At 49.5% G+C, this 21,281-nt stretch overlaps 1 protein-coding gene across 6 annotated transcripts in view; it reads left to right on the plus strand.

Moving 5' to 3' along the window:
* Positions 1–21,281, plus strand: part of GAS7 (growth arrest specific 7) — an 85,660-nt gene that overhangs the window by 46,711 nt on the left and 17,668 nt on the right. For 5 of the 6 annotated variants that reach the window (XR_009488891.1, XM_059864184.1, XM_059864185.1 and 2 more), the window contains exons 5-8: positions 697–750; positions 9,253–9,342; positions 11,774–11,889; positions 19,003–19,077. Coding sequence is in view for 5 of the 6 variants with exons in the window: in XM_059864184.1 (XP_059720167.1) it covers positions 697–750; positions 9,253–9,342; positions 11,774–11,889; positions 19,003–19,077 (335 nt within the window). In the remaining variant the exon portion in view is untranslated. The remainder of the gene's footprint in view (positions 1–696; positions 751–9,252; positions 9,343–11,773; positions 11,890–19,002; positions 19,078–21,281) is intronic. The other variant, XM_059864186.1, reaches the window with a different exon arrangement.

Here is a 21,281-nt window from a genome sequence, read left to right on the forward strand (position 1 = left end):
GCCCGTTCAAGTTGTCACAACTGCCACCAAGGGGACAGCAGAACAGCCGTGAAACTGCACGTGTGTGGTGCTGGCACCTTGCTGCTGCTGGGTGTCCAGTCCCAGGACGAGCACTGGGTGGGATTTGGGGTGGGAGTCCCAAATGATGCCAGGAGCGATTCACGTGCTGCAGAGCAGTCACAGCGTCTGAGCCCCACCAGGGACCCTGCGACAGGGACAGGGGGCACTTTGGGGCACATTTGTGTCCCTGTCCCCCAGGGGGATATGATGCCACCATTCCACAGGTAGGAACTGCCTGATGGCAGGACACTGCCACCATCGCTGCCCCCAGCAGTGGATGTCCCCATCCCTGTTCTCGTACCCAGCAGAGCAAAGTGCCACCCGTGGGACACCAAGACTGCTGTCCCTGTCCTCAGGGGGGTGTGACGCCACCATCCCACGGCGTGGCAGGGCACTCTTCCCACCCCCGCCAGCGGGTGCCACCGTCCCACGGCGCAGCGAGCCCCGGCGCCGCGCTCCGTGCGGCGGGGGCGAGAGAGGCGGAGCAGCGAGCCGGGGCCTCCCGCAGCTCCCCCTCCCTCCCGGGCCGAGCCGAGCCGAGCCGTGCCGTGCCATGGGACCCGCCTCTCCCCGCCCCGCGCAGCCATGCTGGGCTCCGAGAGCGGCCGCGATGATGCGCTCCGCTTCCCTCCGCAGAGCCCGGGCTCCCCGGCGGCGCCGCGGCGGCAGAGCAAGGAGAGCAGCCTGACGGTGAGAGCGGGGCACCGGGGCCGCGGGGCGTTCGTGATGGGCACCGGGGCGGCGGGGCGTTCGTGATGGGCACCGGGGAACCGCGGGGCGTTCGTGATGGGCACCGGGACCTCGGGGAGTTCGTGATGGGCACCGGGGCGGCGGGCGGTTCGTGATGGGCACTGGGGAACCGCGGGGATTCCGTGATGGGCACCGGGGAACCGCGGGGATTCCGTGATGGGCACCGGGGAACCGCGGGGATTCCGTGATGGGCATCGGCGCCGGGGAACCGCGATGGTTCGTGATGGGCACCGCGAAACAGCGGGGATTCTGTGATGGGCACCAGGGCTGGGGAACCGCGGGGATTCCGTGCTGGGCACCGGGCAGTGAGCTGGGGAATTGCGGGGATTCCGTGATGGGCACTAGAGTTGGGGAACCGCGGGGATTCCGGGCGGTGGGGCTGGGGAACCGCGGGGATTCCGTGCTGGGCACCGGCAGTGAGCTGGGGAACTGCGGGGATTCCATGCTGAGCCCGGGGCTGGCGAATCGCGGAGATTCCGTGCTGGGCACCGGGCATTGGGGCACCGCGGGGATTCCGTGCTGGGCACCCCTTGCCGGAGCATCCTGACCCGGGGGTTCCGTGCTGGGCACCCCTTGCCGGAGCATCCTGCCCCGGGGGTTCCGTGCTGGGCACCCCGTGCCGGAGCATCCTGCCCCGGGGGTTCCGTGCTGGGCACCCCGTGCCAGAGCATCCTGCCCCGGGGGTTCCGTGCTGGGCACCCCGTGCCAGAGCATCCTGCCCCGGGGGTTCCGTGCTGGGCACCCCGTGCCGGAGCATCCTGCCCCGGGGGTTCCGTGCTGGGCACCCCGTGCCAGAGCATCCTGCCCCGGGGGTTCCGTGCTGGGCACCCCGTGCCGGAGCATCCTGCCCCCGCGGCGTTTTGGTGTTCAATCGCCACTAAACCCATGGAGGGTTTGGGATCTCTGCCCTGTGCTGGGGTTCAGGCACGGTTTTCCGTGGAATAGTGGTGGTTCCAGGATGAGCAGGAGGGAATGTGGTGCCTTAAGAGGTGTATGGGGCTGTGAACCAGGTGTCCTGAAGAAACTTCCTCATCTGATCATCCCCCCTCCCTCCACAGCAGCGTCCGTACTGGGAGAAGTACTGAAGGGTTAGAGGAAGACAGACAGAGCAGGATCTTTTTTTTCCCAATCTGTAATTGAGGTGTCAAGGAGGTTTCTTGTGCCAGAGTGTCCAAGAAAAGATTTCTGGTGTAAAGTATAGGCAGAGGTTTTATATTTCACTGTGAAGTTAGTCTTGCATTTACTTTTAGTCTTTATAATTAAGTACAACTGGCTCAATGATGAGACTTTTTACAAGAACATGTAGTGACAGGACAGGGAGCAGTAGTTTAAAATTGAAAGAAAGAAGATACAGATTAGCTAGTAGGAAGAAATTGTTCCCTGTGAGGGTGGGAGGCCCTGGTACAGGCTGACCAGAGAAGCTGCCTGCCCCTGGATCCCTGGAAGTGTCCAAGGCCAGGTTGGAAGGGACTTGGAGCAATTTGGGATAGTAGAAGGTGTCCCTGCCCATGGCAGAGGGGTGGACAAGATCAGCTTTAATGTTCCTTCCAACCTAAGCCATCCTATGATCTGTGTTATGAATGGAAATGTTCTCAGTTGTGTGATGTATCTCAGTTTACAGACATTAATATCTTTAGTGTGCTTGGTGACCTCATCTGGAACACAGTTAGCACTTATGGGCTCTTCAGTGCAGGACAGGTGATTAAAACCAGAAAGGAAATCAAAATAGATGAATGAAAGTAGCTAGTAATAAAAAGTTTTATTTAAATGGAAATCAGAAGGAATGCACAGATAAATTAATTTTCAGCAATAAAGGGGAGGCAATTCTTGCAGCTGCAAGTATTGGCAGGGTATCAAGTCCCTGAGAACAAAAGGAATAATTTAATATTTACATCCTTGTTAGTGTTACTATGAGGAGGAGATTGTTGTCTGCATTGTCACGTGCAGCCTGCAGATTTATTCATTAGTGGGCTGGGTTGCTGGTGACAGAGACCAGGGCTCAAAAGAAGCACACAGAAGTGCCTGTGACTGAGATGTGAGTCAGCCACTGCCATGCAGGTACAGTGTTCTGGGGCAGGAGGGGGAAATCTTCAACAGTTTTTGAAAAAAAGCCACTTCAGTCAGTGATTTTAGTTATAAAAATAGTTTGTTACCAATGTTAGTACTGGTAATTGGTTTATTGAGAGTGCAGTTTGCTTTGAAGCAAGTACAAATCTGGATGTTCAGACATTTTTGCAGATGTCTGGGGGAATCAGCTGTTCCAGGGCTGCAGTGGCTGGGGCAGGAGACATGTCCTAGCCCTTGAATGCAGCTCCTGCCTGCTCAGATTGAGGGGTTGAGGTAAATCATGGGCTGAACATCATGTCCAGGGGGACTAGACATGGTCACACCAGGGTGGGGTGCACTGGGCTGCATGAGCACAAGAGGAGGAGAGCTTGTTTTCTGCAGTCCCTGCTGCTTGCAGGGCTGAGGGCTCAGCCTGTTCTCTGAGGGTGGTTTTCCATGTTTGCTGGCCCATGTGCCATCAGGTAACATCTGCAAAGCAAGCTGTGTGTTATGTCAGGGTCACTGGGTGTGCATTTCTCCTGCAGAAGCCCAAAGCTTTCAAGTAGGACGAATCAGACAGACAAAAATAAGCTAATTTTAACAGCTGTTTGCTCCAAGCCATTGCCTCCATCAAGGCAGCATTGTGAAAAATAAATCTCATAAGGAGTGTAAACTGTAAAACAGTGTGAGTGTTTTTCACTGTCTCCTAGGAGGTTCTGTGTGCTCAGTGCCACTCAAGCTGACGTGGGGATGTTCTGCTTAGCAGAGCTGCAGGGCATGTCCTTAGCTTGCTGTCAGATGCTTTTCCTTGGTCTGTAGCTGTGCTCAGGCACAACCTCTCCTTGCAGAGGGGAATTCTGTGATCTACTTTGAGGCTTCTGGTCCAGGAAACCTCCCTCCAAACCAAAATCCTGTGGCACACAAGCTGCAGACATCAGGTGATGTCCAGCCAAGCTGTTGCTGCGTCATCGCCTTCAGCAGAGGAGTGGGAGCATCTTCCTCAGGATGCATCTGCCTCCTCTGCATCCAAGTGGCATTTAGCAGCACAGCTTCTGGAAACCCTGAAGGCAGGTGGAGCTGGAGTGTTTCCCATCTGTGTGCAACCAGCAAGAATAATCTGGTGTTTTCTCTTTGGTCAGTGAATGTTACTGACATGGTCTTCCATCTTCTTTGGAAGAGAAACTCCAGCTGGGTATATCAGAGGCTGTTATGGAACTGCAGGTGTGTGGTCTGTGCTGGTTTTACAATTAATTTCAGGGTGCACTTGTTGTTTTAAGGCTGGATGGTTTGCTGGCTGATTCCTGAAGCCTCTGGTCTGTGGAAGCTGGAGATATTCAGAGTAGGTGAGGGAAAGTTAAATGCAGAATGTACAGGGGGATTTCACCTGAGGAGCAGAGCTGTGTCTTACTTGGAAGAGCAGGAAAGCTGCCTGATTATAAGGTATTTCTGAGTGTAGGTTTCTTTCTTTAAAATTCTCTAGTGCCTTGTTGGGATAGTGCAGGGCCTGGAAATTGCTGGTGTTTGGGTTGCATGTGCTGGCCACGTCCCTCATGTGCTGCAGAGGGAAGATGGGCAGCCTGTGCACAGGAACTTGGGATTTCCTGCTCTCTGCTCTGTGTCTGGCAAGTGTGACACACACAGGGCTGTGATGAGCACAGCATGAGGCAGCACGTTCAGCACAGGTCCCCCCTCTGCCCTGGGGCTGACTGGTAGATACTGTCACAAAAGCCCTGGTTGGGCAGGGGCCTGAATAATCTCTGAACCTTTCTACAGATAGACCAAGTGAAGAGGGCTCCTCCGTGCTTTTGGCAGAATGTCTCCTTTGAAACAGGAAGGAATCAATGGATTTGTTAACAGTGAGGATTGAATTGTCTGTTCTTCCCTTCTGTGGTACCAAAGCTGCAGCATCACCCTACCAGAGCCAAAACCCAGGGCAAACTCATGGTGTTGAAGCTGCCCAGACATAGCCTAGGCAGTTCTGGGCTTCCCTGACTGGGGAGAGTTCAGGCTGCCCAAGCTCTTCTGAGATCTTCTCCAGCTTTTGCATTTGGCTTTTTTTACCCAAATAGTTCCATTTGCCATATGAACTCAGTGTTGGCTGTTGTACTTTCTGAGTTTCAGCTGAAATTGTAAAGGAGATACTGAAGTGAGCCAGTCTGGCACATCTCTTCTGTCTTTAATGTGCTGAGAATGTGTAGAAATCAAAAAACTAATGTGCATTTTTAAGTTGATGAGATAAGCAAAAATGTTGCCCTGCTTTAGTCACGTGAGTGTGGCACAGTAAGTTCTCCTGCTCTCTATTCATTTTATTTATGTTGTGACTGATGTAACCAACCTGTAGTTGATTATCTAAGCTTTGATCAAATTATTCTTGTTTTATTCTCGTTGCTTGGCAATGTCTCATTTAGTGGTGAGTGACTTCAAAGCCTGTAGAGACTCTGAAATCCAGGAGATTAATGTGCACGTCCAATCCAACAAAGTTTGTTGTTCCTGTGCAAATCCTGTGCATTCACCTGGCTCCCTGGGTCTGTTCCTCTTCTGTCACCCTTTTGTGTCTCAGGCATAATTAAGAGTCACCTACAACATAAACAGCTCATTTTGTCATTATTGCCAGTGTATTTATGGGAAATAGGAGCTGGAATATTCAGCTGTTAAGAGTATAATTGCATTTGCTCATGATCTGTACACAGGCAAAAGTATTTTAATCCATTGAGTTTGGCAAGAGAAATGCATTTGTGCTGCTTCTCTGATCCCCTCTGTGTGTGTCCTCCCCCAAGCTTTGTTTGTCACTGTTTTTTTTCCTTCTCTGACTCTGATCCTTCTGTCCTCTTTAATCCAGTGGCTCCCAGACAGGTTTTCTGGTGCCACTCATGGCCAGTGGCAGCTGGAAAGACAAGCTGCTGTCCTCTGGCAGGTTTGCTCAGCTCTTCCTTGGGGTTTTGCCCTGCTGCTGTCTTGTTATTAATTTTGCTCTGTTGCAAGCTGACAATAGCCATTATTTTGACAAAGAGGCTGCATAAGAACTTAATATCATGGTGAGGCTGATTATCACCTCAGCTGTCCCAGTGGAGCTTGTGGGAATGCAATGCAGGTCATCACACCTTCTTTTCTCTTCATCTTCTGTGATTCCATCATTATCTGAGAGACCTGTTTTATTTTGTTTTGTTTCTTCCTGGCAATTACAGCTGTAATAGTCACCTTCTGCAAGCTTTTGTTAGGCCTTGCTGGCAAGTCAGCATTTTTAAAATATCCACACTGCCACAGGTCTGGATTTGGAGCTTGCATGGAGCCTGGACAGCTCTCAGGGATGTGAGCAAAGTGTGGGCTCCCAAGATTAGTGAGGGCAGTGCTCCTTTGCACGGAGAGGGTGTCACTGTCCAGGGGACTGGTGGAGCTGTCAGACATGGGGACATCATCTCGAGGTGCTTTGGCTGTCCTTACATCGCTCACCTCATCACTGGCACCAAGCTGGTGAAGCTGAGTGGGGATTTTTCAGCTCTCTTTGCTTTTAGAAGGAAGAAAAGGAGGATTGGGAGGGGGGAATGCCACACTGGCACACCACTGCTGCTCAGTGCCAGCCTGGTGTTCCCCTCCTGCTGGGAAATCCTGAGACATTTTGGAAATACTGGGAAATACCAATCCAAGAGCTCTTGTTTAAGTATAAGCAACCTGGGGTCATGAAAAGGAAAAAAGGTCACGGGATTACCTCTGTAGTCATCTGGAATTTTTAGTAGTATTTCTGGAGTTTGGAAAATTTTCATGCCCCCTGCTGGGACTTAGTGTAAAAAGATGTAAGTTCTGTTAAATTCTGTTTGCCATAATTTTGTTTGTTTGTTTGTTTTTAAGATTGTAAAAGCTTCTGCATTTTGTATTTTCTTATTCTGGCACCAATTCCCTTTTAAAAGGGATACTAGACCCAAATGGCCTCATGACTCTTTCCAGACCATTCATCATTTCCCGACAATTCAGTCTTTAGAGAAATGAAGAATATTTTGATTTATTCCTAAAACTTTGAGAAACACTTGAATTAACCCTGCTGTCATCACCTGCTGATGTGCACACTCACTGTTCCACTCCTGCTGCATTCCTGGAGTTCTGTGCACTGCAGTGAGACACTGTCACCAGTCCAGCCTTGGCAATTCCAGTGACTCTGGGTATTGCTTCAGGACATTGAGACTCACTGTCACATCTCTAATCAGCAGCTTCCAACTGACACAGATTTAGTTTTTGTGGAACAGGCACTGCCTTTAACAGGGAGTGGGAATTTCCCATGCTGTTTCTCTCTGCAGATTTTTAAGGTGCAGGATACAACTCCTGTGCCTCCCACCGCAGATCACCTCCCTGTCCTGGCAGGCAGTGCCATGACACAATGATCCAACTCAGGATATTCTCTGTTTCTGTGGCTCTGTGATGCCCAGACTTCTGTTAAAGGCTGCAGAACACACTTGGGAGGTGCAGTTGTTAGGGCATGGCCATCCTGCTCTGAACTGAGCTGATGCATGACACTCCTACTGGGAAATACAGGGGAACAGGGAGGGTGTTTGCACTGCTGAGTGTGCTTGGGACCCTGTGGCCAGTGGAGGCCAGCTCTGGTTGGAGAGGCTGGCTCTGACTGGACATTCTTGCTCTGGCTGGAGAGGCTGGACCTGGTTGGAGGTGCCAGCTCTAACTGGACACTGTGCCTCTGGCTGGAGAGGCTGGATCTAGTTGGAGGTGCCAGCTCTGGTTGGAGGTGCCAGCTCTGGCTGGACACTGTGCCTCTGGCTGGAGAGTCTGGCTCTGGTTGGAGGTGCCAGCTCTGGTTGGAGATGCCAGCTCTGGCTGGAGAGGCTGGCTCTGGTTGGAGGTGCCAGCTCTAACTGGACACTGTGCCTCTGGAGAGGCTGGCTCTGGTTGGAGGTGCCAGCTCTCACTGGACACTGTGCCTCTGGCTGGAGGTGCCAGCTCTGGTTGGAGGTGCCAGCTCTGGCTGGACACTGTGCCTCTGGCTGGAGGTGCCAGCTCTGGTTGGAGGTGCAGGGTCACCAGTGCATGGCCACTGCCTGCAAAGCCCATGTCTCTGACCTGCAGGTCAGTTTGGAGCCTGGTGGGAGCTGGAAGGCCAGACACATGGTTTAGGATCTAGTTGAGGTGACAACAAAAGACAGCACAGGTTCAGGGTGCTCAGCCTGCTTTGGGATGGGCTTGGCAAGCTCTGGGCAGGGTGATTTATGTGGAACAAGCTCTTGCACTGTTACAAGGCAGCTGCTGAAGCTCCAGCCTGGGCAGAGGCAGCAGAACCAGTGTGGGTTTGTAGGAGTAGCTTGTATCAGCTGAAGGTTTTGTCTGCTCTGCTCTGCTGTGGCGTGGTGGGTTTGTGCTGTGTCAGCACCCACATCCTTTCTGATCCTCTCTGGGCAGCCCAAAGGCAGATTGACTGTGTGCCTTTGGGTCTGCCTGTGCAGCTGTGCTAACCCTGCCCACAGATTTGTGTGGATTTCCTGTGAGCTAACTGATCCAAAACAAACCCCCACCCCCATACAGTTACATCTGTGACATCCCATCTCCAATATCTCTTGATCCCTTGATGAATCAAGTGCTTTTAGTGTTCCCATGAGCCTGAGAGGGGCTGATTTCAGGGAACCTGCCCAGCAGGGATTTGGGGTGAGCTTTACAAACTGGCAGTGAGCTCAGACTCGTGCTGGTGCTTGCTCTGGAAGGCTCAGCTGTGTCCAGGGTTGCTCTGCAGTAGCTGTGGTGCTCATTGCCTTCACTGTGCTGTTAGCAGGCTGCAGTGTTCCACTGGGAGAGCTTAATGAGTGCTTGGATTTTTTGATGCTGTTGTTTAATGAGCGTGTGATGAGTCCTGTCTGACAGATCTCTGTGAGCACTGAAGGTTCACTGGCTCCAGAGTGCCCCTGCTCCTTTCTACACAGAGCATCACTTCCATCTGAAAAGGTCTTAGACACAGATTGAAGGACTGTGCACTGATAAAATAATTCCTTTTTTTGGGCATCCTGTAGGAGATGGCATAGCCAAGGGTGTTTTGCACTGACAGTGCCTGCAGTGCTCTCTGGTGCTCACTGTGTTTCTGTGCTCAGGATATTTCACATCAGGTTTTTAGCACAGTTTTCTGGGATCTGGGAGAACTCCCTGGTGCTTTCCAAATCCTGTAGGTTTTCCTCATGTGAAATGGGTAGTTTATTTCCCTCTGAGCCAACACTCCTGCCTGCAGAGAGTAGCATTCTGGGAATACTTAGCTGCTGTTTCCATGCAACAACCAGTTTTTCTGCCCTGGCATGCCTTCACTGCAGATTTTCTGATGGATATAACTTTTTATTTACGTATTTCTCATTATCAGCTAAATTTCATTACTGTCTAACTCTCCTTTTTTTTTTTTTTTTTTTTTTTTAACAGATCAACTGTGTGACTTTCCCCCACCCTGACGTAATGCCGGAGCAGCAGTTGCTGAAACCTTCAGAGTGGAGCTACTGTGATTATTTCTGGGTAAGTGGGCAGCCAGCCACATGCCACATGCAGCTCCAGAGCTTCCAAGGAAGTGGAATAAACAGCTTGATTTGTGGTACAAGGTAAAGGAGAACTTGGGCTGAGATACAATGCGTTCAGGGAGTACCACAAAGACTGGGGATGCCAGTGAAGAGCTCCTGGAGACATCTGACCAGTCTGAGATGTGGCTGATTGTCAGAGAAAGAAAGGCCAGGACAGTTCTCAGGAGCTGGATTTGCTCAGGAAATAGGGAGGATGTAGGAGAAGCCTAGTTTCCTACATATTTCAAAATACTGCAAGCAAAAGGGCAGTGCAGGAGGAAGGGAATAGAATCCCAGACTGGTTTGGGTTGGAAAGGATCTTAAAGCCCACCCTGCCCCACCCTTGCCATGGGCAGAGACATCTCCCACTGTCCCAGGGTGCTCCAAGCTCCATCCAGCCTGGCCTTGGACATTTCCAGGGATCCAGGGGCAGCCACAGCTGCTCTGGGGCCTCCCCACTCTCACAGGGAACAATTCCTTCCCAGTATCCCATCCAGCCCTGCCCTCTGGCAGTGGGAGCCATTCCCTGTGCCCTGTCTCTCCATCCCTTGTCCCCAGTCCCTCTGCAGCTCTCCTGGAGCCCCTTCAGGCCCTGCCAGGGGCTCTGAGCTCTCTCCAGAGCCTTCTCCTCTCCAGGTGAGCTGCCCCAACTTTCCCAGCCTGGCTCCAGAGCAGATTTGTTCCTCAGACTCAGGTCCATGGATAGCAAGGTGGCTGGCAGGGAATGTGATTCCAGTGGTTCCCAGAGCATGAGAGTCAGGGATGCACAGGGAAGCAGGGGGTGCCCCTTCTGAAGCAAGCAGATAGTTAAAAACTCTTTGTTAAATTGTACAGCTCCCTCCACAGGGTATTCCAGAGGTCAGATAAGGAATGCATTCTTTGTAGGGTGAGGTTTGTGAAGGACAGGCCAATTTATAGCTTGAGTAGTTTTAATGCAGCCTGGAGCATCTGCAGTCTTCCATGGCTGGTGCTGTGTGTGCCCCCTTGTGCTCAGGTCTGTTTTCAGGCTCCTGAGCCACATGAAAATGATGCAGTAGTCCTTGGAGTGTGGAGCTGATAGAAAATGCTCTTCCAGTGGAAAACTTCCCTTCCACCTGAATATTTTTCTGGGCAGTGAGAGGAAAACCACAATGGAATGAACGAATACTACAAAAGGAATCAACAATGAAGCTTTTAGAAGTCTCATGTGTGTTTTCAATTACTGATTATTGAAGTGTTTCCCTTTGAAAAAAAAAGTGTCAGTGTTGGAGGCCCAGCAGCATGTCCCCCTGTGCTTGCTGATGGCAGGACATTGCTAAAATACACTGACATATCTGAAAATGGTCACGTTACCACAAAATTTCTTCAGTTCCTTCCAGTCCTCTGATCCCAGTGGGCCCTAAATCATGAATGGTGTACAGACAGATGTTTTTGCACGTGTCTCACCAAAGTTCCTGCCCTGTTTGCTTCTCCCTATGCAGGCTCAGGCAGTGCTTGGTTCCGTGGGTTGGTCACATCTTGATTTCAGTGGAGCTCTACTTACAGCTCATCCTTGCAGATTTTATCCTCCCATAACTCTGCTTGCAGGAATTTCCTCTCTGGCCTTGTCATGGTCTGCCCACAGCTCGTTCTCCTCCCTCCATCATCTCCACTTCTCCCACTGTCTCAGCCTGCTGGTGCCTGGCAGGGCATCCTGCCAGTCTCCTGCTCTGATCAGTCTGGCATTTTCCTCTGGCTGGTTGTGCAGCACGTGGGGGATCAGAGCAAAACCTGCAGCACTGAGGGAGATGTTCCCTGAGAGTTTGGTTGTTGGAAGAGGGCAAGAAATGAAATAGGGAAGCAGAGAGAGAAGAGGCAGCAGAGAGAAATCTGTGTTGGTTCGTGAAGCCAGGGGAGCAAGGGGCTGTGTGAGAAACAGGCAGTGAGGGATGGGGTGTGTGGTGGCAATCTGGGGGGTGAGTTTGCCTTGTTCTACAGCAGATCCCTGCAGGCTGGCTCTGTTTTCCTTAGTACAAATCACAGGTGAGCTTGGCAGGCTGCTAAAGGTGTTTTAGGGCTGGAGGGAGCAGCCCTGTCCTCCCCTCTGCCCCAGGAGCATTCCCTTGTTGCAGGGTTCCTCCTTTTGGCAGGCTGAGCCCTCGGGGCTGACCTTACCCAGCTGGGAAGGGTGCTGGCCAGGAATGACAGCAGGGCTGCTGCTTTGGCCCCCACAGCATCCCTTGCTGGCTAAAGATAATTGTAAAGCTTCTCTTTTTAAATTAAAAATAAAAAAAAAGGAGTAAGAGGAGCAGGAGAGTGTTGGGCTGTTTCTTTGGGAGGGTCTGAGGTGCTGTAGCCACCAGCTGCTGGGAGCCACAGCTCTGGGCTTGGCCTCCAAAGCTTTTTGTTGAACTTCCTTTTATTTCTTTCAGGCAGATAAGAAGGACTCACAAGGGAACAACACAGTGTCGGGATTTGAAATTCTTCTTCAAAAGCAACTTAAAGGGAAACAGATGCAGAAGGAAATGGCAGAGTTTGTTCGAGAAAGGTAATTAGCACTTGGCTATCAAGTGAAATCTTCACTGCAATTGCTTTTGCCCACTTTGGATATTCCTTAAATGTGTTAAAGCTTAAACTGCATAAATGGATTGCTACAAGTTCTTAATGAACATTTAATATTTCTTTGGTGTTCATCCACACTTTCCAGGCTTCTCCAGCTCTCACTTGTGTGAGTTGATTGCACAAAGGCTGTCTGGGTAAAGGGAACCAAGAAGGTTTTAAGCTGCAGATTCCATGAAAAAGCATAAACAGGAGAGAAGCAGAGTGGAGGTGATGTTTAGAAGAGAAATATTTTGTCTGAAAAGTACAGAAGCAATTTGTTCACATGGAGCATAGGCAGAGTTTCCTAGAGGAAGATTTAAAAAGAGATCACTTTGGGCTTGGTAATAGAGCCAAAGGATGGTTTGGGATGGCAGGGACATTAAAGATCATCTCATTCCAGCCCCTTGCCAGCTGTAAGTGCAGGGACACCTCCCACTGTCCCAGGTGCTCCCAGCCCCAGTGTCCAGCCTGGCCTTGGGCACTGCCAGGGATCCAGGGGCAGCCCCAGCTGCTCTGGGCACCCTGTGCCAGGCCCTGCCCATGCTGCCAGGGAACAATTCCTCATTCCCAAGATCCCATCCAGCCCTGTCTTGGGTCTGTCTGAAGCCATTCCCTGTGTCCTGTCCCTCCATCCCTTGTCCCCAGTCCCTCTCCAGCTCTCCTGAAGCCCCTTTAGGCCCTGCCAAGGGCTCTGAGCTCTCCCAGAGCCTTCTCAGGGTGCAGGTCAGTTGGGCAGAACTTGCAGAGAGTTGCTTCATTTATAATTTATTTTGTTTCTCCCTCTCACCTCTTTGTTCATGCCAGGGATGTGGGAAAATGCAAAGTGTCACAGGCAGTGAAGGTGAGCAGATACATTCACATGAGGTTTGTGTAGCCTTTGACAGCAGATAATCCTAGAGTGTGACCAGGGGTGGAAGAAAGAACCACCTGGAACATTAAAAGTGCAATAGAGAAATAGGAATGCTGAGGGAGAGGATGGGAAGGCAAGCAGGATTATAATAGCAAGGGAAAAGAGGGGGAAGCTGCTTCCAAGGAAGTAATATATAATGAAATCTGACAGAAATAAAAGCAGGAGGCATTCAAGAGGAAAGGAAAGTTGGTGTGAAATTAGGGAGAGCAAGGAGAGCAGCTCTGACACTGTGGGGAGGCGTGTCTGTCCTCAGCAGAGGAAGGAGGAGGCTGCTGCAGGGGAAGGAAAGCCCCACTGTGTGCTAGAAACAAAAAAAAGTTGGGAATTGAGTGTGAAGAGGGTCGGGATGGGAGTTACAGAAAGATTCTTACATTTTTCATCTGTTTGTAACAGAGGATGAGGATTGTTCTGTGTGGGGAAGGAGGAGGGTGGTGTTGAGCTGGAGGGATTGTTCATGGAAACAGCTCAGGCCATCAGGGGAACCTCTGTGTTCCCAGCTAAGAGGGCTGCAATGCTCATAAGGTTTTCATGATGACCATCAGGTGCCTTGGGGAGCACAAGACCACTTTTAACTGGGAATTTTTGTGTCCAGAAAAATTCTCTCTGTACAACCAGCCTGCTGGAGGTGAGATTCAAGCAGCTATTAAAGACAGCCCTTCAACAGGGAGCTGGTATAAGACATGATAACCATTCTTCATCAAATATCCAACAAGAGGGAAGCTAACTGCACTTTAGTTTATCAGGGAGATGATTTCACAGGAGCTTCATGTCTACTGTGATCTCAGACTGAGCAATCACATGTTCATTCTGGTCTGTTTGACAGAGGTGGGGTTATAAAAGTCAAATAAAGTCACAGACTTTGACTTTAAGGAAGACAGACCTCAAGAAAGGGAGGAAAGTACATAATAAATATACTGAACTGAAAAATCCAGGGTGTTGGTGTGAAAGAAGGCATTTCTTCAAATCAAAAGTGAAAATAAGGCCCAGAATTTGCATTCAGGGAAGGCTCCAAAACAGCCAAAAAAAGTCTGCAGGCTGCCCTGAGAAGCACCAGGTATAAGAAGTAGTGTTTCCATTAGCAAATTGTTTCCATTTTTCACTTTTTAATTAAGCAATAGTTTAGAAAATGTAAGTTGAAAAGCAGATTATTTACCTTCTGCCATGTTCAGCAGATCCATGTATGCACCTTTCACTGCTTGTCTGAGCAATTTATGGAAGATTTCTGCAGTCTCTGCACTACAGGAAAATAATGATGCTTCTTTTGTCTGATAATTTCATTGTTCCCTCCTAATCTAGAGGAACAGTGTAAAAAGACTCAGTCAGAGTCTTCCCTGGAATTATGGAGCTGTCTGTCAGATATCCTCTACCACTTTTTCTCCCTGTTCCCCCTGTTGTCTTAATCTATTTAGTTTCTTCTTGCATGGCAGTCACATCAGATCATCTTTGCCTCCCTTTGCAGCTCTCTGGTTTTTCTTCATCCACCATAATGTGTCATGACTGAAATTATTTGAGTGTGGGCACACAAAGTGCTTTTTTCCCAAAAAAAAAAAAAAAAAAAATTAAAAGGAAACAGGAAATTAACATCCAAAGATCAACTAGAACTAATAAAGTCAGAACAAATGGGTCAAAATGCCCTTAAAATCTGTGATGCTTCTGACTATATAGGGAGTGAAATCCTGAAAGCTTTCAAACAAATGAGTGGGAACAAGAACTTGCAGTTTTTTGGGGTTTTTTTTGTTGAGAAGGTGGAATTACTGCCAAACAGCCACGTGGATGTCTGAAAATGGACTCAGGAGTTGTGGCATGTTTGTGTTTCACAGTCACCACAATCCAGAGTTTGCAGTGTGTTTATATCAAGCAGGGTCAAGAGGCAGATTTTTTTCCCCTCTTTGAGGTTTATCTTGGTTTTTAGTCCCTTTTGGCTACAGGTGGTGACAGGAAGCCAGGCTGGGGCAGAATAATTTATTTCTTATATTTGGGGTTCTTCACAATAGACATTTCACCTTTTTATTTTTGTTTTTTTTTGATGTTCCTCCTTGCCAGGCACTCTGCCCTTTTAGTAGTGCCATCCATCTGCAGTACAAGTAACACTTCAAATCCCTGAAAACATCTCGGGGTCTAGGCCAGAGCTGGAGCCAGTGAGGAGCTCTTCCATCAAAGCTTTGCTTGCCTGGTGCCACATCTAGGACAGGCACTGGTGGCACCAGCCACAGGGTGTCTTGTGTGTGCTCGTGAAAGCAGGGGAATCACAGAATGGTTTGGGTTGGGAGGGACCTAAAGCTCATCCAGTTTCACCCTTCCCAGTGCCCTGGACCTTCCTCCAGAGCAGATTGATCCAAGCCCTCTCTGACTTGGCCTTGGGCACTGCCAGGGGTCCAGGGACAGCCACAGCTTCTCTGGGCACCCTGTGCCAGGGCCTCACCACCCTTGTAGGCAAGAATTTCTTCCTAATATCTCATCTAAACCCACTCTCTTCCCTTCTGAAGGCATGAGGCTTGCTCTGTCCTACTCCATTCAGCAATTCCCCAGCTTCAGCAGTAGCAGGGCAGAACTTGGCAGGATTTTAAATTCAGTGTTTTCACAGCAGACCTTTCTGATGGAAGATGGTCAGGTGCTCCTCTGTTCATGAGACAAAGCTCTGAGACACAGTTCTGTGAGGGTCTGCATGGGCAGCTCAGAGCAGTCAGCAGGCTGTTGCACCTTTGGACATCCAGCATCCACAGACAATCACTCAAAGGTATCCTAAAGACAAAATTCAGCAGGAATGAAGTTCCTTGATGGAGGCTGTGGACTAGAATTTTGGCTGGGAGCTGAGCCCAAAGCAGTGAGGTTTGGTTCTGGGGAGAGACATTTGCAGCTTTATTACTTTGGGCCTGTTCCCTCTTTCCAGTCCACAGAAATTGTCACTTCTGAGACAAGGTTAGTCTCATCCTGAAGCAGGTCTTTAAAGCACCTGAGGTGAAACGTGCCTGGATAAAGCCCTCTTCATGCTGAGGTCCTGAGGCAGTGGAGCCTTTGATGCCTGTGTTGGTTGGTCTTGTTAGGGCAGGCAGGGGCTCTGGCTGGTTTTATCCTCATGGCAGGGGGAAGAAGGGGACCCCAGCTCTCGGGTGAGGTGTGTGGGACTGTGTCACACCAAGCTGGGTGTCCCCTTGGACCTCAGCTGGATGGAGCATCCCAATCAATGGCTTTGCTGTGGAGCTGCCAGACCCGAGCTCCTGTGAGCATGACAACAGCGTGGCACTTCCCTCCCACTCCATCCACCAGGAGATTTTCAGCAGCCCAGAGCATCAGATCCCTCTCAGCTATCTCAGGGGGCTCCTTTTAGCTCAGATGTGCCCCACAAAAGCGCATTTGCTCAACTAGCTCCTGCAAAGGGGCCTGCCAGGAATGCCCCACCTTCTGAGGCTTTGTGGATGGACAAATAGAGACACTTCAGAGCAGGCTTTGTGCATGGCTGGCACAGAATCAGGAGTTTTTCTACCTGGGGGCCACACAGCTCTCTCAGAAATGTTCTGTTGAGCGGGTTGGGTTGAAAACCAGTGAACAGAGATCTGTTTGCTGTGCCTGGGAGCATCTGCACCTTCCAGTTGTTTCACTGCAGCAGAAGGTGGTTCCAGACAGGATGTCCATCACCTCTGCACCTTGCAGCTGTTTCACTGCAGCAGAAGATGGTTCCAGGCAGGATTCCTGTCACCTCTGCACCTTGCAGCTGTTTCACTGCAGCAGAAGGTGGTTCCAGGCAGGATGTCCATCACCTCTGCACCTTGCAGCTGTTTCACTGCAGCAGAAGGTGGTTCCAGGCAGGATGTCCATCACCTCAGCACCTTGCAGCTGTTTCACTGCAGCAGAAGGTGGTTCCAGGCAGGATGTCCATCACCTCAGCAGCTGCTCATTGGCATCACCTCTGCACCTTGCAGCTGTTTCACTGCAGCAGAAGGTGGTTCCAGGCAGGATTCCCATCACCTCTGCACCTTGCAGCTGTTTCACTGCAGCAGCAGGTGGTTCCAGGCAGGATGTCCATCACCTCTGCACCTTGCAGCTGTTTCACTGCAGCAGAAGATGGTTCCAGGCAGGATTCCTGTCACCTCTGCACCTTGCAGCTGTTTCACTGCAGCAGAAGGTGGTTCCAGGCAGGATGTCCATCACCTCTGCACCTTGCAGCTGTTTCACTGCAGCAGAAGGTGGTTCCAGGCAGGATGTCCATCACCTCTGCACCTTGCAGCTGTTTCACTGCAGCAGAAGGTGGTTCCAGGCAGGATGTCCATCACCTCAGCAGCTGCTCATTGGCATCACCTCTGCACCTTGCAGCTGTTTCACTGCAGCAGAAGGTGGTTCCAGGCAGGATTCCCATCACCTCTGCACCTTGCAGCTGTTTCACTGCAGCAGCAGGTGGTTCCAGGCAGGATTCCTGTCACCTCTGCTCCTTGCAGCTGTTTCACTGCAGCAGAAGGTGGTTCCAGGCAGGATGTCCATCACCTCTGCACCTTGCAGCTGTTTCACTGCAGCAGAAGGTGGTTCCAGGCAGGATGTCCATCACCTCTGCACCTTGCAGCTGTTTCACTGCAGCAGAAGGTGGTTCCAGGCAGGATGTCCATCACCTCTGCACCTTGCAGCTGTTTCACTGCAGCAGAAGGTGGTTCCAGGCAGGATGTCCATCACCTCTGCACCTTGCAGCTGTTTCACTGCAGCAGAAGGTGGTTCCAGGCAGGATGTCCATCACCTCTGCACCTTGCAGCTGTTTTACTGCAGCAGAAGGTGGTTCCAGGCAGGATGTCCATCACCTCTGCACCTTGCAGCTGTTTCACTGCAGCAGAAGGTGGTTCCAGGCAGGATGTCCATCACCTCTGCACCTTGCAGCTGTTTCACTGCAGCAGAAGGTGGTTCCAGGCAGGATTCCCATCACCTCTGCTCCTTGCAGTTGTATCACTGGCAGCAGAAGGTGGTTCCAGGCAGGATGTCCATCACCTCTGCACCTTGCAGTTGTTTCACTGCAGCAGAAGGTGGTTCCAGGCAGGATGTCCATCACCTCTGCACCTTGCAGCTGTTTCACTGCAGCAGAAGGTGGTTCCAGGCAGGATGTCCATCACCTCTGCACCTTGCAGCTGTTTCACTGCAGCAGAAGGTGGTTCCAGGCAGGATTCCCATCACCTCTGCTCCTTGCAGCTGTTTCACTGCAGCAGAAGGTGGTTCCAGGCAGGATGTCCATCACCTCTGCACCTTGCAGCTGTATCACTGCAGCAGAAGGTGGTTCCACACAGGATTCCTGTCACCTCTGCACCTTGCAGCTGTTTCACTGCAGCAGAAGGTGGTTCCAGGCAGGATTCCCATCACCTCTGCACCTTGCAGCTGTTTCACTGCAGCAGAAGGTGGTTCCAGGCAGGATGTCCATCACCTCTGCACCTGCAGCTGCTCATTCCTCCCTGCTGGGCTGTCAGCACATACCTTGTCCCCTCGCTCCACAGCTCCTTCTCCTCCCTGCAGCCCTTCCCACAGCAGTTGGGTGCCAGCACCTTTGCTCCTCTGCTCCCTTGCCACTGGCAAGCTCAGCTCCTGTTCTGGTGCCTCCAAGTGGGTGAAGACAGGACAGGGCAGGGAGTGGGGTGAGTGAGAGGAAGGGGCTGCACCAGCCACGTGCTGGTGCCAGAAGCTCCTGCCACAATTGTCACCCATCACAGAGAGCAGGAAGCATTTGGTGTCCCTAAGAAAGGTGCACTTCAGCCCCCCCCAAACTTCTTTTGGATTTTTCCTGGGTGGCTGCACTCCTTCATTTTTGCCTGAAGGATGTGCAGCCTCACATTCCACAGCAGACTGAAGCACGTGCTCCTGGCTTTGCAGACAGCCCGTGCTGCACAGCAGAAACACTCTGTCCTTGTTGCTTGCTCTCCAGAACTGGAGCTTCTTCAGCTAATTTTGTCTCACATGCCGTCCTGCATATAGCCCTGCTCTTGCCTCTGCGTTTTTAGCATATGGGGGGAGAAGACTGCTCATCAAACTGGTGCTGCCAAGCCCTGGAGACTGAAAGGAAAATTCCTGTGGCAAAATCTGTTAAAATGCAGAGAATTTCTTCAAATTATGTGTGTGGGTTTCTGCCTTAAAGCTTACTTACTGCTGTCTTTTTATTTTCTCTCTGTGTGTATGTGAGTGTAGGATAAAGATTGAGGAGGAATATGCTAAGAACCTGTCCAAACTGTCTCAGAATTCCTTGGCTGCTCAGGAAGAAGGGTAAGTGTGTCTCTGTGACTTGCACAGAAGACGAATTTTAATATAAAAGGCATTTCTCCCACGCAGGTACAAGTAATTTGCCCCAGCTCTTTCTCTCTGAGTAGAAGTTTATTTAGATTAGCACCCTGGGCATGTTAGGGAAGGTGGAATTGCTTCAGAGTTGTTTGGGTTTTTCTTTTTTTTTTTTTTCAGGTTGTTAGTGAGAAGTTTTTTAGGAATATGTGTATAAAATGTTGCCTTTCCAGTCAGGTTTATATGCTGTCCTTCTTGTAGCCAGGACTGGTTCCTTCCAGGATTATCATGTATGTGTACTAAACTACTTTGAAAATGGAAGAGCGTAAATAATATATATATTATAGAGAGTATAATTTTTATATATATATATATATATATATATATATATATATATATATATATATATATATAATATATATATATATTATATATAATATATATTGTATATATATGTTAAATATAATGTTATATATAATATTATATATATTATATATAATATTATATATAATATTATATATAATTTTATATACATACATATATACATATATATACATATATACACACACACACACATATATATATATATATATACACACACACATACATACATACATATATATATATATATATATAAAATATATAGAGGGTAGCTGTGTAAGGTCAATGCTGGTACAATCAGAGCAGCACAGCCAAGAGGGAGGATGAAGCAATCTCTTCTCATCAGGGTTCTGACCCTTCAAGAAGAGCAGCAGACTGCTGCTTATTTCCAACATTTTCACACTAGGGGAGTTGTGAAGAAGACATTAGGCAGTGCAGTTCAGCCTGAAGTGCAGTTCTTCAGTATCAATGCCAAGGCACCACTCCTGAAGGACCAGAACTTGGTGGCTCTGTCTGTTTCACCACAAACCCTCTGAGCACTGAAGGCCAAAGGTGGAAATGACTGTCCTCACCTTTGCACAGTGTGTTTCTGCCAGCACTGAAGCTGCATGAGGTGTTTTGCTCAGCTCCCAGCAGGCAAGGACAGAAATTGCAAGAGGATAACTGGGCTGTTACTGCCCTGAGCACAAGTGGCAATGGTTTCTGTCCTCCTTTCTCCTTAGGGCTGGATGCTCAGCTGGTCCTAGCAAAGCTAAACCCATCCACATCTTCCTTCCACTTTCTCCTAGCCCCAATGGGAAAAAGAGGGAATGACTGAAAAAATGAAGGGGAAGTAGGGGAAAAGAGAGGGAATCATCACTCAAGCCTAAGAAAAGTTGTAGAAAGCTGGAAAGGGCATGGTGCAGTGCAGGGAGCTGAGAGCACTGTCCAGTAATGCTCTCTCTGCATCAGGTAACAGTGGGAACTGGGCAGTGGGAGAGGACCTCAGGGAAGGAGGAATATTGGGAGCACTTCTGTAGGTGTGTCTGAGTTTTTAGCTGATGAACACCCTATTTGAGGACCCAAGTCCTTGCAGCAGCATCAGAGGTGACAGATCATTAGTCTGAGATTGCAGGTGACAGGTGATTTTTCAGGCTATCAGGAACAGTCAAATCTCATTATCCTTGAAAAGGGGATAGGGAAGAGAGAGAAGGAGCCAGGAACTATAGATCACTCAGCTTTATTCAACCTTTGCAAAAAGTGGTGGAATAAACCATCAAACTTCCACTTAGGGAAAAAATAAGATGATGAGCAAATGTTGTATATGCACAGAGAACCATGCCAAGCCAACCTAAATTCCTCCAGTGATGGAGTAAAAGAGTAGGTCAAGCATCACAGCTCTTTATTTAGTGTTGCTTTTTGTGATGGGAGATTCTCGTAGGCAGACAAGAGAAATGGTGGCCTAAATAAAGCTGAATGTGCAAAAAACTAGGTAGGGAAAACCCACTGCTTACAGTAACTAAACTACAGAAAGTAGCTGTGGAATGAGATCCCAAAGGGTTTGTCCTAAGTCCAGGGGGTTTTAAAATGTTTTTGTGATGTACAACCTATGATAGAAGAAATTATGGATATAGTGTATTCAGAGAAGTGACAGAGCTAGGAGGGTTGGTGTGTGTGATTTGAAGAAAAGGTTGCAATTCAGAATTCTGGTGTTAAAATTGAGAAATTAACTGAAGAAAAAAATAAGATGCATTTTAATGAGGACAGAGCAGCGGGTTTTATACTTTCACAGGATGTGAAAGATACAGTTACATAACACTTTGTGGGAGAAG

This window comes from Haemorhous mexicanus, chromosome 20 (assembly GCF_027477595.1).
Source record: "Haemorhous mexicanus isolate bHaeMex1 chromosome 20, bHaeMex1.pri, whole genome shotgun sequence".
Classification (NCBI taxonomy): domain Eukaryota; kingdom Metazoa; phylum Chordata; class Aves; order Passeriformes; family Fringillidae; genus Haemorhous; species Haemorhous mexicanus.